We start from the raw sequence: 12,394 nt of genomic DNA on the forward strand, positions 1-12,394 counted from the left end.
AAACAAGGCGAAGGGTTTTAAAAGCGATGACGCATTAACGACGGATGAGTGGCTACAAAGTAGCAATTTTCTGAATTTGTTTTCATCGCTTGCGTTAGAACAGTGAAAACGAGAGAAAATTCATAACTGCGTCAAAAACTTTTTAAGACACGTAATAAAAAAAAACCCAGTTTCAAAACAGTGACAAACGAAAGTGTGTTTACTGGCGTTATGAGTTCGGCTTGCACCAATGCTTTCTAAAGCTCGATTGTTTTGTTGTTTATTTGTTTGTTGGCTTAGGTTTTTCCCGGACTTTGCGCCTTTCAGTTTCTCTGATAAGACGTGACGTCAAGCCAGCTGATGTTTAAAAATTAACCGCGTATGGATAATCTGCTTTGCAGTGGTGCTTTGCTGCTAATGAAACTAGCCGTCCCTGTTTTAACGTGTTTTGAGCCAATTTGCGTCTGAATCTCACAGCAGCCTAGCAAAGACAGTTAGCATACTTTTGTAAAGAAATCAACAGGTTTATCGTTTCTTATTGATTATACTACATCGTTAGTTATTATACCCAAAAACCTTTCGTTTTCACGGGGTTTAGAAGACGCCATAATCGTACGAAATTGGTGGCTAAATGCTGAGATTACAGTACTGAGAACCTCCCTTTGCGACCACCTCTCGTAAGCGACCACCTCTCATTAGTGACCACTTTTCCAAAATACCAAAAGTTTTCAAGTCAAATCACTATAGATGGAACCTCTCGTAGGCGACCACCTCTCGTAAGCGACCACCTCTCGTAAGCGACCACTTCTCGTTGATTGTTTCAATTTTCAATTGTTTTTAACCTCCCGTAGGCGACCACTTGACACACAATCTGCTGTTTCTCTCACGGGCGGAAATTGCAAAATGTGTCGCTGTAACATATTGGCCCACATCGTTACAGCGGACGCCGTATTGAAATCTCACAGCCGGAGCTACCGGAAGAATCTCCCGAAATAGCTTAGCATTGAAACAATTGATAACATACACATGCACTATAGTGTACACTGAAATAAACTTTAATCAGATTGAATCCCTTGTAGGAAAGAAACTTTCTTATCTTGTAACTAGCACGCTATACATGCATGACCGGTGATGACTCTCTCAACCTTGTATTAGTCAACAGAAAAATTGTGGCGATAAAGAACGTCAACTGAATTATGTAACAAATAAACAAACGCGAAAGTTGTAGATGTTTTAAGCTTGAAATTTAACATTGCAAAAGTGCCGTTTACTGTTTGCTCCTAAATCAGGCAGTCTAAAGAAAAGTTATTACTTTGGGTTTCGATTAGCACTGGCAAAAGGGTTCGGTCTCCGCAATTACCATATGGAAATTACCCGAAATTTAGACACCCTGTGGTCTGACCTCTGGTAAGCGACCACCTCCCGTAAGCGACCACATATCCTTGACATTATGGGTGGTCGCTTACGGGAGGTTCGACTGTATTACCAAAAGTCCTTTTTGTAGGTTAAAAAGGGCTTTTTGGGGGGCCTGTTTGCGGTGGAGGGGGCGGGGGAAGGGGGCGAGAGAAGGAAGAGGATAGGGGTCTCATACTTACGTTTCAGTGAAGCAGCAAGTAATTTGTTGCGGTGACACATTGCAAGTTTTTTATCCAATATCTCAAACTGACTTTCGGATTTCACTTAAAAAAAATGGACCAAAGCTCGCTTCGAAATATCAACTACCACCATGCCAAGAAGGGCCGCTTGCTGCCGCAGATTTTATTTTTTTAGGTGTTGTATAGTTACCCTTCAATAAATTGTAACGAGTTGCGCAGCAAAATGTTGTGTTAAAAAATGTCCACGCGTTTTGTTGCGATGAAAAATTATCGTCCCGTGTAATCATACATTGCCTTTGTGTTCAGAATTATACGGGAATTGTACGGGATCCGATGGACCAAAAAACTTTGAGAGAAGTACAGAACTTTAATCAAGAGCCTATGGGATTCGATAGGGGTACAGTTAACTACCGCGCAAACTGTGTTATGGCATTCGCTTAAACCTTTCGGTTACAGTCCTTTCTACGGTTTATTTTCGCGGGTGCAAACCTTCAGCGCGGCGGATAAACAACGAAAATGAAACCCAGTGGAAAATGAAAGGCGTACAGCGTGGTCAGAGGAAACCACAATTTCGCAATTTTTACGCAGTTCTTGTGTTCAGTGCGTGTGTGCTGTAATGCGGATGACGTAAGAATGAATTTATTCCGCTCGGCGTACCATGTCTTCATTGTAATGAAGCTTGTAAACATCGAAAGCCGCTAGGCTAAATCACAATTGATTAAACAGGCGAGGAAATCAAAGACTTAAATCAGCGGCACAACATTGTCAGCTTAAAAATTGCACTGTGCAGTTGAAACTTGGAGCGACCATCTTCTTTGGTAAGCGAGTATCTTTATCTAACTCCCGTTTAAACAAATCTGTTTTCATTTAAACGCCACACTTATTCGACCTTTTATCTATCGTAAGTGAAGTTTTTTCCTAAACCAAGGGGGTGAACCGTTATATAAACCAAGTCAAATCTTGGATTAGTTTGTTTGATACGGTGCTAACTTTCGGTTTTGTAAACAAAATCTTGTCTCGAAAACACTCGTGTAAAATCTAAAGAGGCTGTACTTTCCCGTGACGCTGTTAATTATGCGGTACGGAACATCGTTTAATGAGTGAGTCTGGGTGACGGGAATCTTAATGTCATGAAATCAGGATCAAAGCAGTTGAGAAGTACTTTCCTTTGGTACATTTTGTTAGGTTGTAAAAGTTAGTTCAGTTGTCAGTATGTGGAAGAAATCGTTTAGTAAGAATGTTCAAACTCAGGCTAGTGATCCTAACTTTCCTATGGTACTGTTTGTACTGCTTTGCGGAGGTGACTGAACTTTCAAGTGTGGACATTCAAACGAAAGCTTAACTGAGCAGTTCTTTCCTCTGATGCTGTTACTATGCTGTACAAAGGGGGTCTACCTTCTCGAGTCTGTAGATGAAATCCTAAAGTGTGACCATTCATACGTAAGCTACTGAGCAGTTCTTTCCTTTGATGCTGTTTATTATGCTATAGGAGGTGGTTCTAACGTTTGAGTCTGTAGATGAAATCCTAAAGTGTGACCATTCAAACGAATGTTACGAAGCAGTACTTTCCGCTGATGCTGTTTATCTTTAATTATCTTAAGTCATCTCTAAGTCATGCTTTGCAGGGTTTGTTTTATTGTGTCAAATCCTGAACTGTTACCAGCCAAGTGTAACGACAGTGCCGTTTGTTTCACAAGATTTCTGTAAAATTTGATAAGATCTTCACATGTAGTTTCAATCTTATCCTTCGCTAGGACTAAAAATGTTAACTGTAGTTGTTTGCAATCCAGGTTGGCGGGATCATCAGTGTGATTGATATGCCCCCAGCTGACGAGAGTCTCTGGTGGAGAGGCAAACAAGGATTTGAGGTATGCTCATAAATAAATGCTTCTGTAAAAAAAAAAAAAAAAAAAAAACAGGGCTATTTTCTTGAAGAGGTTTATCTTCCACTCTTGTATCGCTGCGGAATCAGGTTGGCAAAGGTGCTTGTTACTTCTTGCTTTCCAATAATTTGGGGTTTGCTTAACAGATTCGAAATTTGTTGATGCTATTCTGTGTTGTTTATAACATTCTTACAATCACTCTGACTGTGTTATCCACTTAGCGTGTGTGTAAATATTTACCTCATGAGCCAGTTCATAACGAGCTTATTTTGGTTCACGTTTGAAGTTGAGGTAATCCGGTTGCCGAGATACGAGTTAAGAGCAAATCTTTTCTTGTCCACTTTCAAATGTTTTGTCATTTACTCATTTACCCTCTCGATGATGAAGTTGTTTGTCGCTCGTAGTTTAATTTAATTACAGCAAATGCTTCAGGGGCTCTTGTTAAGCGTTGCTGTTGAGCGACGATATAGTCATTTCCAGACGTTTGGTTTACAGTATGTGGAACCTCTTTATTCACTATTTCAGAAACATTCCATGTAAGAGCTCCCCACCCTTTACAGCTTTTTGTATTTCGCTTTCTGTTGTTCTAGGTGAAATCAACCTTTTTAGCTTTCACATGCACTCGGTTACGCTTCATAAAGTTTTAGCCATCTAGAAACGCTGAAAATTTGTGGTTCGCATTAAAATGGTTTTACACTTCATTGAGCGCAGCATTTGTGTTTCCCAAAATGCGCTGGGTTGGTTGAAGTTGCGGGAAGGGAGAGGTTGTTATGTGTAAAATCTGCTCATGGGTTTGCCAGATAACTTCGAGGCTTCCTCCAACACGCGCAGCTGATATTATTTTCCTTGCTGGTCGATGTATTTGTGTTTCCAATACATCATTAATATACGCTTCTCTGTATCGTCTTTTTCTGTTTCTCCTGTGGCCACCTTAATTTGTAATTTTAATGACCTTTTAGTTTGGGTAATGCTAATGATTCAGTCGTTGTTCGTGGTGTTATTGAAGGCCAGGATGAGATGGCAGTCGACTTAACGTGTCGATTCTTCAGCTATTTGTACCTTATTCCTACATGTTTTCTGAATAATTGCGATTTGCCCTCCCCCCCCCCCCCCCCAACAAGAACAAAAAAATCCCGCAAAATTTTGAAGTCGTAAAACCCCATAATTTCCTACCTTGCGGGTAGAGTTCTCTTCTATCTTCGAAGGGGCCTCAACTTACAAGGGTGTTAATTTCCTCAAATTGCGAAAAAAAAAAAACATAGTGAGAATAAAGTAAACAATTTCGTACCAACACGAAGTTACAAGGGCGTACACGACAGCCGTGAGCAATGCTCCATGCTCCACGCAAATCACCCTTCAGCCACTGATGATCAGACGCTTTGTATTGTTTCAGGTTGGATTTTTTCCCAGTCAGTGCGTTGAAGTAATAGGTGACAAGACGGACGGCCAAACACCCCTACCCGGTACCGCGGGCCCCCCGGATATGACTCCAGGTATGTTCAGCTGCGCGCGCGCCACGCGTGTTTTTCTCTCGAGGCTTGTATTGTGGACAGAATAACAAAAAGTACTTTGTTTAGCGAAGGCGACACTGAACAGTTTAACGACTGACAGTCTTCTGTGGATATCGAATTGGATGATGGTAAGGTTGATTTTCGACGGGGGAAACCGAAAATAATAAGGCGTTTTAGCAATGAGCAAACACGAGTTGGTTCGAGTAGATTACCATACTTGATTATGAGAAGCTGATGGAAACCGGTGCCTTGATCTATCACATCAAGTTAACTTTTAATTGATTACGTTCACTAAAACATTTTTTTTCCACTTACTAAGATTCAATTGTATCATGATCATGTTTATCGAGCATTAACTAACTAATTAGGAACATTGTAATAGGCCATTTCCGAGTTGCTGTGAACCTCATTATGAAAGCGAGGCTAAATGCAAAGTTTTTATTATGAAAATTGGCGTCCGTTCATATGCAAACAAAACTAATTTTCCTATGAAAAGCTTTGCACTTAGCCTCGCTTTCATAGTGAGGTTCACAGCAACTCGAAATTGGCGTATTATAGTCTCATATATTTCTAATGTACGGATTTACCTTTTTGCTTGCAGTTGCCAAGAAGCGAGGGAAAATTGTGACGTTCCTGAGGCTGTTCTTGTCCTCTAGACCCACCAAGGCACGGCTTATGCAAAGCGGGATTCTAAAGTAAGGCACTTACGCATGATTCCCATTGAAAGAAACCCCCTCTAAAGTATGGATCAGACAATAGACCTTTATCACACGGCGGCCATGTTGAGTCTCACTGAAATAAGAAATAAGAACCTCACGGAAATAAGAACCTTCGTTTTTGCACGGTAAGCCTCGCACTGAATTCGCGTCTGGCCGAGGCTAGCCGTGCGAAAACAAAGCTTTTTATTCCCCTGAGATTCAACATGGCCGCCGAGTGATAAGGGTCTATTGGCCTGCGTGGCAAGCATTTTCGTGGGGTTTGTGGTTTTGACTGCGCGGGTATCGGGACGAGAGCGAAAGAAACGGAGGAGGGGGTAGGGGAAAGGAGAGAGAGTTTCCTCTCCCCTTCCCTCCCCCCTTCCTCCTTTTTATATATATTTCATTTTACGAGGTGTTCTGATTTTGGAACATCAGGAATATGTACTAATAAAAAAACCCGCGCTTTTAGACTTGTTCAACAGCTGTCTCCAAACGTCACAGTAGAATTTGGTGAAGCAACTAACAGCATTGCTACTCCCCCCTGGATGGGATGCTTATCCATCGCAGGGTACCCCCCAGCAGTATGTTCCAGGTAGCAATTTATACACTTGGGCCCGGTTGTTCGAAAGCCGATTAACGCTAATCCCCGATTAAAAATGTACTGATTTTTCATCTCCCTTGTTAAAATGTTTTTTAAAAACTAATTTTGAACAAGAGAAAATAATGGGAGAGAGAGGGAGACCCCACAGTGTAGCCCTTGGGATATGTGAATTTCATTTAAGCTATTTTTAGACGTCGTGAAACCGGAAGTCTGTTTTTAGACGTCTGTAAATGCCACTTAGGAAAGCCATACTGAATATTCCGAACAGCCGCCATTACACAATGCGACGTTGGCACGGCCAGTTGACTTTCTGTGACGTCACACTGACCGTTTGCGGACGTCGTGGGAAACCAACTTCCGTTGAGACGATGTCTAAAAATAAATTAAGTAAACTTCACATATCCCAGCCAACTCTAATTTCCATCTCTGTCCCTTTATTTTCTCTTGTGTTGAGCTAATGGTAAAGAAAAGTCTAAGTCATAACTTAGGGACAAAAATCTTTTGGAATGATCCTTATAGCGTTTCGACGAAGAAAGAACGCACTCCTAATACAGATTGAAGTCGAGATTGTATGAGACAGTCGATCAACAAATGAATGGATCTTGGAACGCGTATCTGGCATCCCCCGCAGATTTTGCAGGGGTGGATGACATCATCACAAAGGAGAGAGAGAGGTTGGAATGGAAATCATCGAACACAGTTCCTAATTCCTAATCTTTGATTATTACTGGTTGATAAGTAATAAATTAAGTTGAATCAAAGTTCACTTTAACCCAGGATAAACTTAATCGGACTTTGAACAACTGGGGCCAGGGTGAAGAGAGACAATGTGGGGCATAGTTTCTTGTCTAACGAAACAGCACAGCAATGGAGAGAGCAACCTAGACTCGAACCACCGACCGTCCGATCGAAAGACGGACCTACTAACCACTACACCACGGCATCTCCACGCGTTCTTATAAAGACTTGCGTATATTTTTTCAGGGAACGGACGTTTGGTTGTGACTTAGGCGAACATTTGGCCAAAACCAGCAACCAGGATGGTGAGGAGACTAGTTTTTGTCAATCTGCTTTGAAAAGATATACAGATTAAACACTTTTGTACATTTCTCTGCTCTCCTCTGCAAAACAACAACGTGAAGTGACTAAATTTAAGGTTTTATGGAGAACGTACACTTGCGAGTGCTTGTCATTTGAAGATTTCTCTAACCCTTATTTCTTCCAGTTCCTCTAGTTTTAAAACGGTGTGCCGAAGTGATCGAGTCGCACGGTATAGTAGATGGAATTTATCGTCTTTCTGGAATGTCATCCAACATTCAAAAACTCAGGTATGGTTTGTTGAATCAAGATGTACTTTTATGTTTATCCTTCTGCGTGAAATATGTTTGCCTTCATGTAATTTTAAGTGTGTGTCTAAGGTCAGTTTGAACGATGGAAACGACTGTAAACCTTGTTTGCCGAATAGCCCAGCCCCTTTGACTCGATCCAGCCCTCTACGTTTGGAAAATCCAAGATGACGGTGCAATGTTAACACAGCACTCGACCGTAAGAAACAGGCTTAGACCAGGAGAGAGTCCGTTTAAAGCAGTGTTGTTGTAGTAGTTTTTTCTTGTTTGTTGTTGTTGTTGTTGTTGTTGTAAAAAATTCGGCCCGATGCTGAGAGCAGCTTTGAACCCACATCAATCTTGTGATCGAGCTTTTGATAAAGTCCAACCGAAAGTCCACTTCAGAGTAACTGAACATATTAACATTACACCACGGTAATCCTATCAGTTTAAAACACTAACTAATGGCTTTTTCTTAGATTGGCTTTTGATGGAGACGAACCGCCTGATCTTCTCAAAGACTGTTACATCCGGGATATTCACTGTATCAGCTCTTTGCTTAAGATGTACTTCAGGTAAGGCCACATGAAGTTTCGCTTCGGCCTATCATTGCAAGCGATTTTTTTCTGACTTCACAAACAAAAGACATTCAATGTGAAGGATTTATTTAGATTGAGTCATCCAGCCATCTGAAGAATCTAACGTAATCTCGTGTGGGTTGAGTTTGTTGTTGGTTCTCTCGTCCTTTCTCCGAGAGGTTTTTGTCCGGGTACTCCGGTTTCTCCCTCTCCTCAAAAACTAACATTTCTAAATTCCAATTTGATTTAGAAAGTGTCCCCAGTTAGTGCTCTTCGCTAAATACATTGACACTTAAATAAAGTGATTTTTTAGGTGACAACATTAACTGAATTAACTTGAAATGTAACGGTTCCAAAGCTAAGAACTGTGCCACGCAAGATACAAAAGAAACACCCTTTAAAAGTGGTCAAAAAATATGTGGAAACTTATTCCCCATCTAATGCACTGGCACCGGACTCCGAGGAAAGGAAGCAAAAAATATGCTAAAAAAATAACACTAGAAAACCTATCTAAAACAAAACTCTAGCGAAAAAGCATCAAACAAGACGAGTGGCCGACGAAGAATGACATGAATCTCCCGTTAAACACTGAATAGTCCCGAGGTATCCCATGAGAACACGCGACCCTGTACATCGTGACGTCAGAATATTAATTTCTGACTAATTCGTTCCCATGTCGTTCAATCGTTAGAAATTACATTTTCTGATCCCATAACACTAAGCAAGAGGGAGGGATCGAGTATCCTTTTATTAATGGTGTCTAGTTCACATAAGTCTCTACTGTCGAAGGAACCGTGTTATGGAGTTTTCTTTAGGCTGTTTTGCCGAAGCATTATCAAGCCCTATCCAGCTAGGTGAAGAAGCGCATTTTAAAGAAGGCGCATTTGCAAGCAAGTTTTCGCGCTTCCATACGTGTAAGTTAATAAAAAGCTGCTTCTCAGTCTGTGAATTCCATACCATTTTGTTAAAGGGACAGTATCACGCTATTTTTAGTAACACATCGAAAATCGGAAAGACGCTATTCGGTTGATAGCAGCCAAGATATAATGACAAAAGTCCATTAAAAGACTATCAGAATGCAAAGAAACTATCCAAGGATATTTTCGCCGGCAGATGACCAAGATAGAAAGAGGTTCAAATTTGAAAACGTCTGGCAGACGTTTTCAAATTTCGCTGTTGTAACGCAATAAAAATCGCTGGTTGTACTATATTTTGGTTCAACCTCTCGTCTTAGAATCACTATTAACATTTCTTTAAATTAGCGATTGAGAAATTAATTGACACAGTGTTCAAAGTTTAAATTTAGTGAATTTTGGCCAAAAATCATGATATCTCCCATCGATCTCCCATGATACTGCCCCTTTAAATTAGTCGAGCTTAGCACCCTAGGGCTTTCAAAATTAGGACTGAAGCTTTAATGTTTTAAGGTAACACATAGCTTGAAGTAAAACCTTCCTTTTTTCCATCTGCAGAGAGCTTCCAAATCCTCTTCTGACGTATCATTTATATGACAAGTTTGTGGTAAGTAGAACTCATTCTGGGATTGAAAACTGTACACTGCTAGTTGTTTCCTTTTCCGAGAGCTAACCTTGAAGAAATCCGTGATCTTCAAGACGGAGAAATATCAGTGCATATTGTTTTAGTATGTCGTCCTTCTCTGCCAACATGTTTTCGGTCATTGAACAAAGCGTCGCAATAATTGCAGAGAAATATTTTTACCAATTTAGTTTTCTATAATTCTTTGCCGTTACTACCATTTGTAATCTTGAAAAAGATGTAATTCATCATGCCACGTGCGTGGGCCATAGCAAAAAAAAAAATCTCGCCTTGTTGCTTTATCCTACCGGTTCTTTCGCTTTTTGCATGAAAAGCGAATCGCGGAAAATTATGGCATTGGCAAATTAGGGATACTTAGTCAAGCACGTTTTGTTGAGGCGTCTGACATATTGGAGGAAAATCCCTGTTTTAAAACCATTCGCAACTGTGGAATTTACTCTTTAAGTCCTGTCGCCATCTCATTTTTCAGGCCGCTATTCAAATAACTGACGAATCAGAGCGTCAAATCGCCGTTCATCACGTGGTTCAACAACTTCCGCCCCCTCACTACAGGACCCTTGAGTACCTCTTACGTCACCTGTCACATGTGGCCTCGTTTTCGCCACAGACCGGCATGCACGCCAAGAACCTTGCGATAGTGTGGTCACCAAACCTCCTTCGGTCAATGGCTTTGGACAGTGGCGGAGCCGCCCTGCTACAAGTTAACGTGCAAGCGATCATCATTGAATACCTTATAAGGAATGCGCACGTGTTTTTTGACGAAAAGGCAGCGTCGGCGGTGATTGTGGCAAACCCGAGATACTCGACTGGGTCTCGGGACTTACAAGTCAAGGTCGACTCTGATACTGGTAAGCTGTGGGGTTTTTACGCGCGTTGCGTGGCGTTGCGTAGTCTTGTTAAGTTACTTGATTGTTTTTTCACTGAATTTCCTCAGAAAAAGAAGGTTAAGATCACGCACGCTAGCTTGTAGTGACATTACAAGGAAGTCGTTCAATCAACGTGATTTTCTGTCCTGTTACTTATTTACCTGATTGCTGTACAATATTCGGTTTGTCGCGAACATGTCGCAGCACAGAGAAGTAATAGCTGAGTCCTTAAGAACGGAGGTTCTTAAAACCGAGGGTTTTTTACGCATGTTACGGCTTAGCGGGAAAACCAGATCTAACTAAGAATATTGACATCCCAAAAGTTGATTGAGGGTAACCTGACGTTTCGAGCTGGTTAGCCCATCGCTCTGACGAAGGGCTAACGCTCGAAACGTCACCACTCGACGGTGACCAAATTACCCCCATCAACTCTGTTGATAAACGAAACATTCGTTTCCACTCCTCACAGACGCAGCACCACAGTTTCTTTAGAAACAAATACCATTATCCACTCAATAAGTGGTTTTTACCAAGTACTGTCCCTTTTTAACTCGTGAATGCGCGCATGCGCAATGAACGAGTTATAGCGATAGCTGACTCTCGACTTGGTCGATCAGTCGATCAGTCGGTTTTGTCGTTAACTTTCGGGCGTGCGCAGTGAATGAGTTTTAAATTCAATTAGTGGAAAAAACACGCGAACATTTGTTGTTCATGGCGCATCAGGAAATTCTTATTCAATATGTAGAGAATAATTTGACGATCATTTAGTGCAAGAATGGCGATTTTTCGTTCAATCTGAGCAAAGTTTCAAGTTTTTTCAGTTTTTCAGAAAGTCCGGGGTCGTAAACTCAATTAGTGAAAAAAAAAAAAAAAAAACGTGAAAATTTGTTTCACGACGCGTCAGAATTCTCTCATTCATTCTGTAGAGAATAATTTGACAATCATTTTAGTGTAAGAATGGGGATTTTTCGTTGAATCTGAGCAAAGTTATAGGATTTTTTCGTTTTTTTCTACGAAGTGCGGTTTCTTTGAAGAATTAAAAATAATTTAATTTAGAAATAATTTAATTAAAAAATAATTTAATTTGTCAGTTTTCACGCGAAAGCGGAACGTGCCATGTCACGCATCATTGACGTCGTAAACAAAATTATACAAATGAACACTTTAAGATCTTGTCAGCTTTCATAGAGGTTTCAAAGGGAAAAAATGTTTCATTTTCGAAATTTACAACTGGTAATTTATGGGAAAGCAAAAGGACGCGGTCGATAAATAATTCTTATTTAGCAAGAGCTTGTCATACTTCATTATTTTTACTTGACGATTGCGTGGACTGAACTCCAAAGGAAAAATTTCACGCATTTATGTCGGGCATGAAATGTAATGCGATACTTTGTTGAACATATTTCCCTTTGTGAGATCGGCTTGCCCTACAGTAATTTTGTAATTTTAATTCCCAAAAAAACTTCACTTGCCGGGCAAGTGATGGTCAGAATCCACTAGCCCGATCGCAAAATCCAGTAGCCCCGGACTATCGGGGACACGAATTTGCATGACGTAGCTGCACATGGCGTGCTTCTATGAACTTTGAAAAAAAAAAGACACGTGATTTTTTTTTTTAATCGGCGCATCAAAATAATCTTATTAAATCTGTAGAGAACAGTTTGACAATCATTTTTATAGTACAAGAATGGTTATTTTTCGTTACATAATCGGGCAAAGATATAATTTCTTTTAGCTTTCAATTAAGTTTCCGTAGCCGTCTAAATTTCAATTACTATGTGTCATCTGCATTCACGAGTTG

General features: G+C 40.6%; 1 protein-coding gene across 1 annotated transcript in view; it reads left to right on the plus strand.

Moving 5' to 3' along the window:
- The window catches only part of LOC146459746 (rho GTPase-activating protein 32-like), a 31,543-nt gene that overhangs the window by 16,875 nt on the left and 2,274 nt on the right, over positions 1-12,394 (plus strand). Inside the window, exons 11-18 of the mRNA XM_085089162.1 lie at positions 3,365-3,442; positions 4,851-4,950; positions 5,570-5,663; positions 7,252-7,310; positions 7,493-7,595; positions 8,072-8,167; positions 9,643-9,691; positions 10,197-10,575. Of these exons, the coding sequence (XP_084945288.1) occupies positions 3,365-3,442; positions 4,851-4,950; positions 5,570-5,663; positions 7,252-7,310; positions 7,493-7,595; positions 8,072-8,167; positions 9,643-9,691; positions 10,197-10,575 (958 nt within the window). The remainder of the gene's footprint in view (positions 1-3,364; positions 3,443-4,850; positions 4,951-5,569; positions 5,664-7,251; positions 7,311-7,492; positions 7,596-8,071; positions 8,168-9,642; positions 9,692-10,196; positions 10,576-12,394) is intronic.

Source organism: Pavona decussata, unplaced genomic scaffold (genome assembly GCF_977016875.1).
Source record: "Pavona decussata unplaced genomic scaffold, jaPavDecu1.1 SCAFFOLD_217, whole genome shotgun sequence".
NCBI lineage: Eukaryota > Metazoa > Cnidaria > Anthozoa > Scleractinia > Agariciidae > Pavona > Pavona decussata.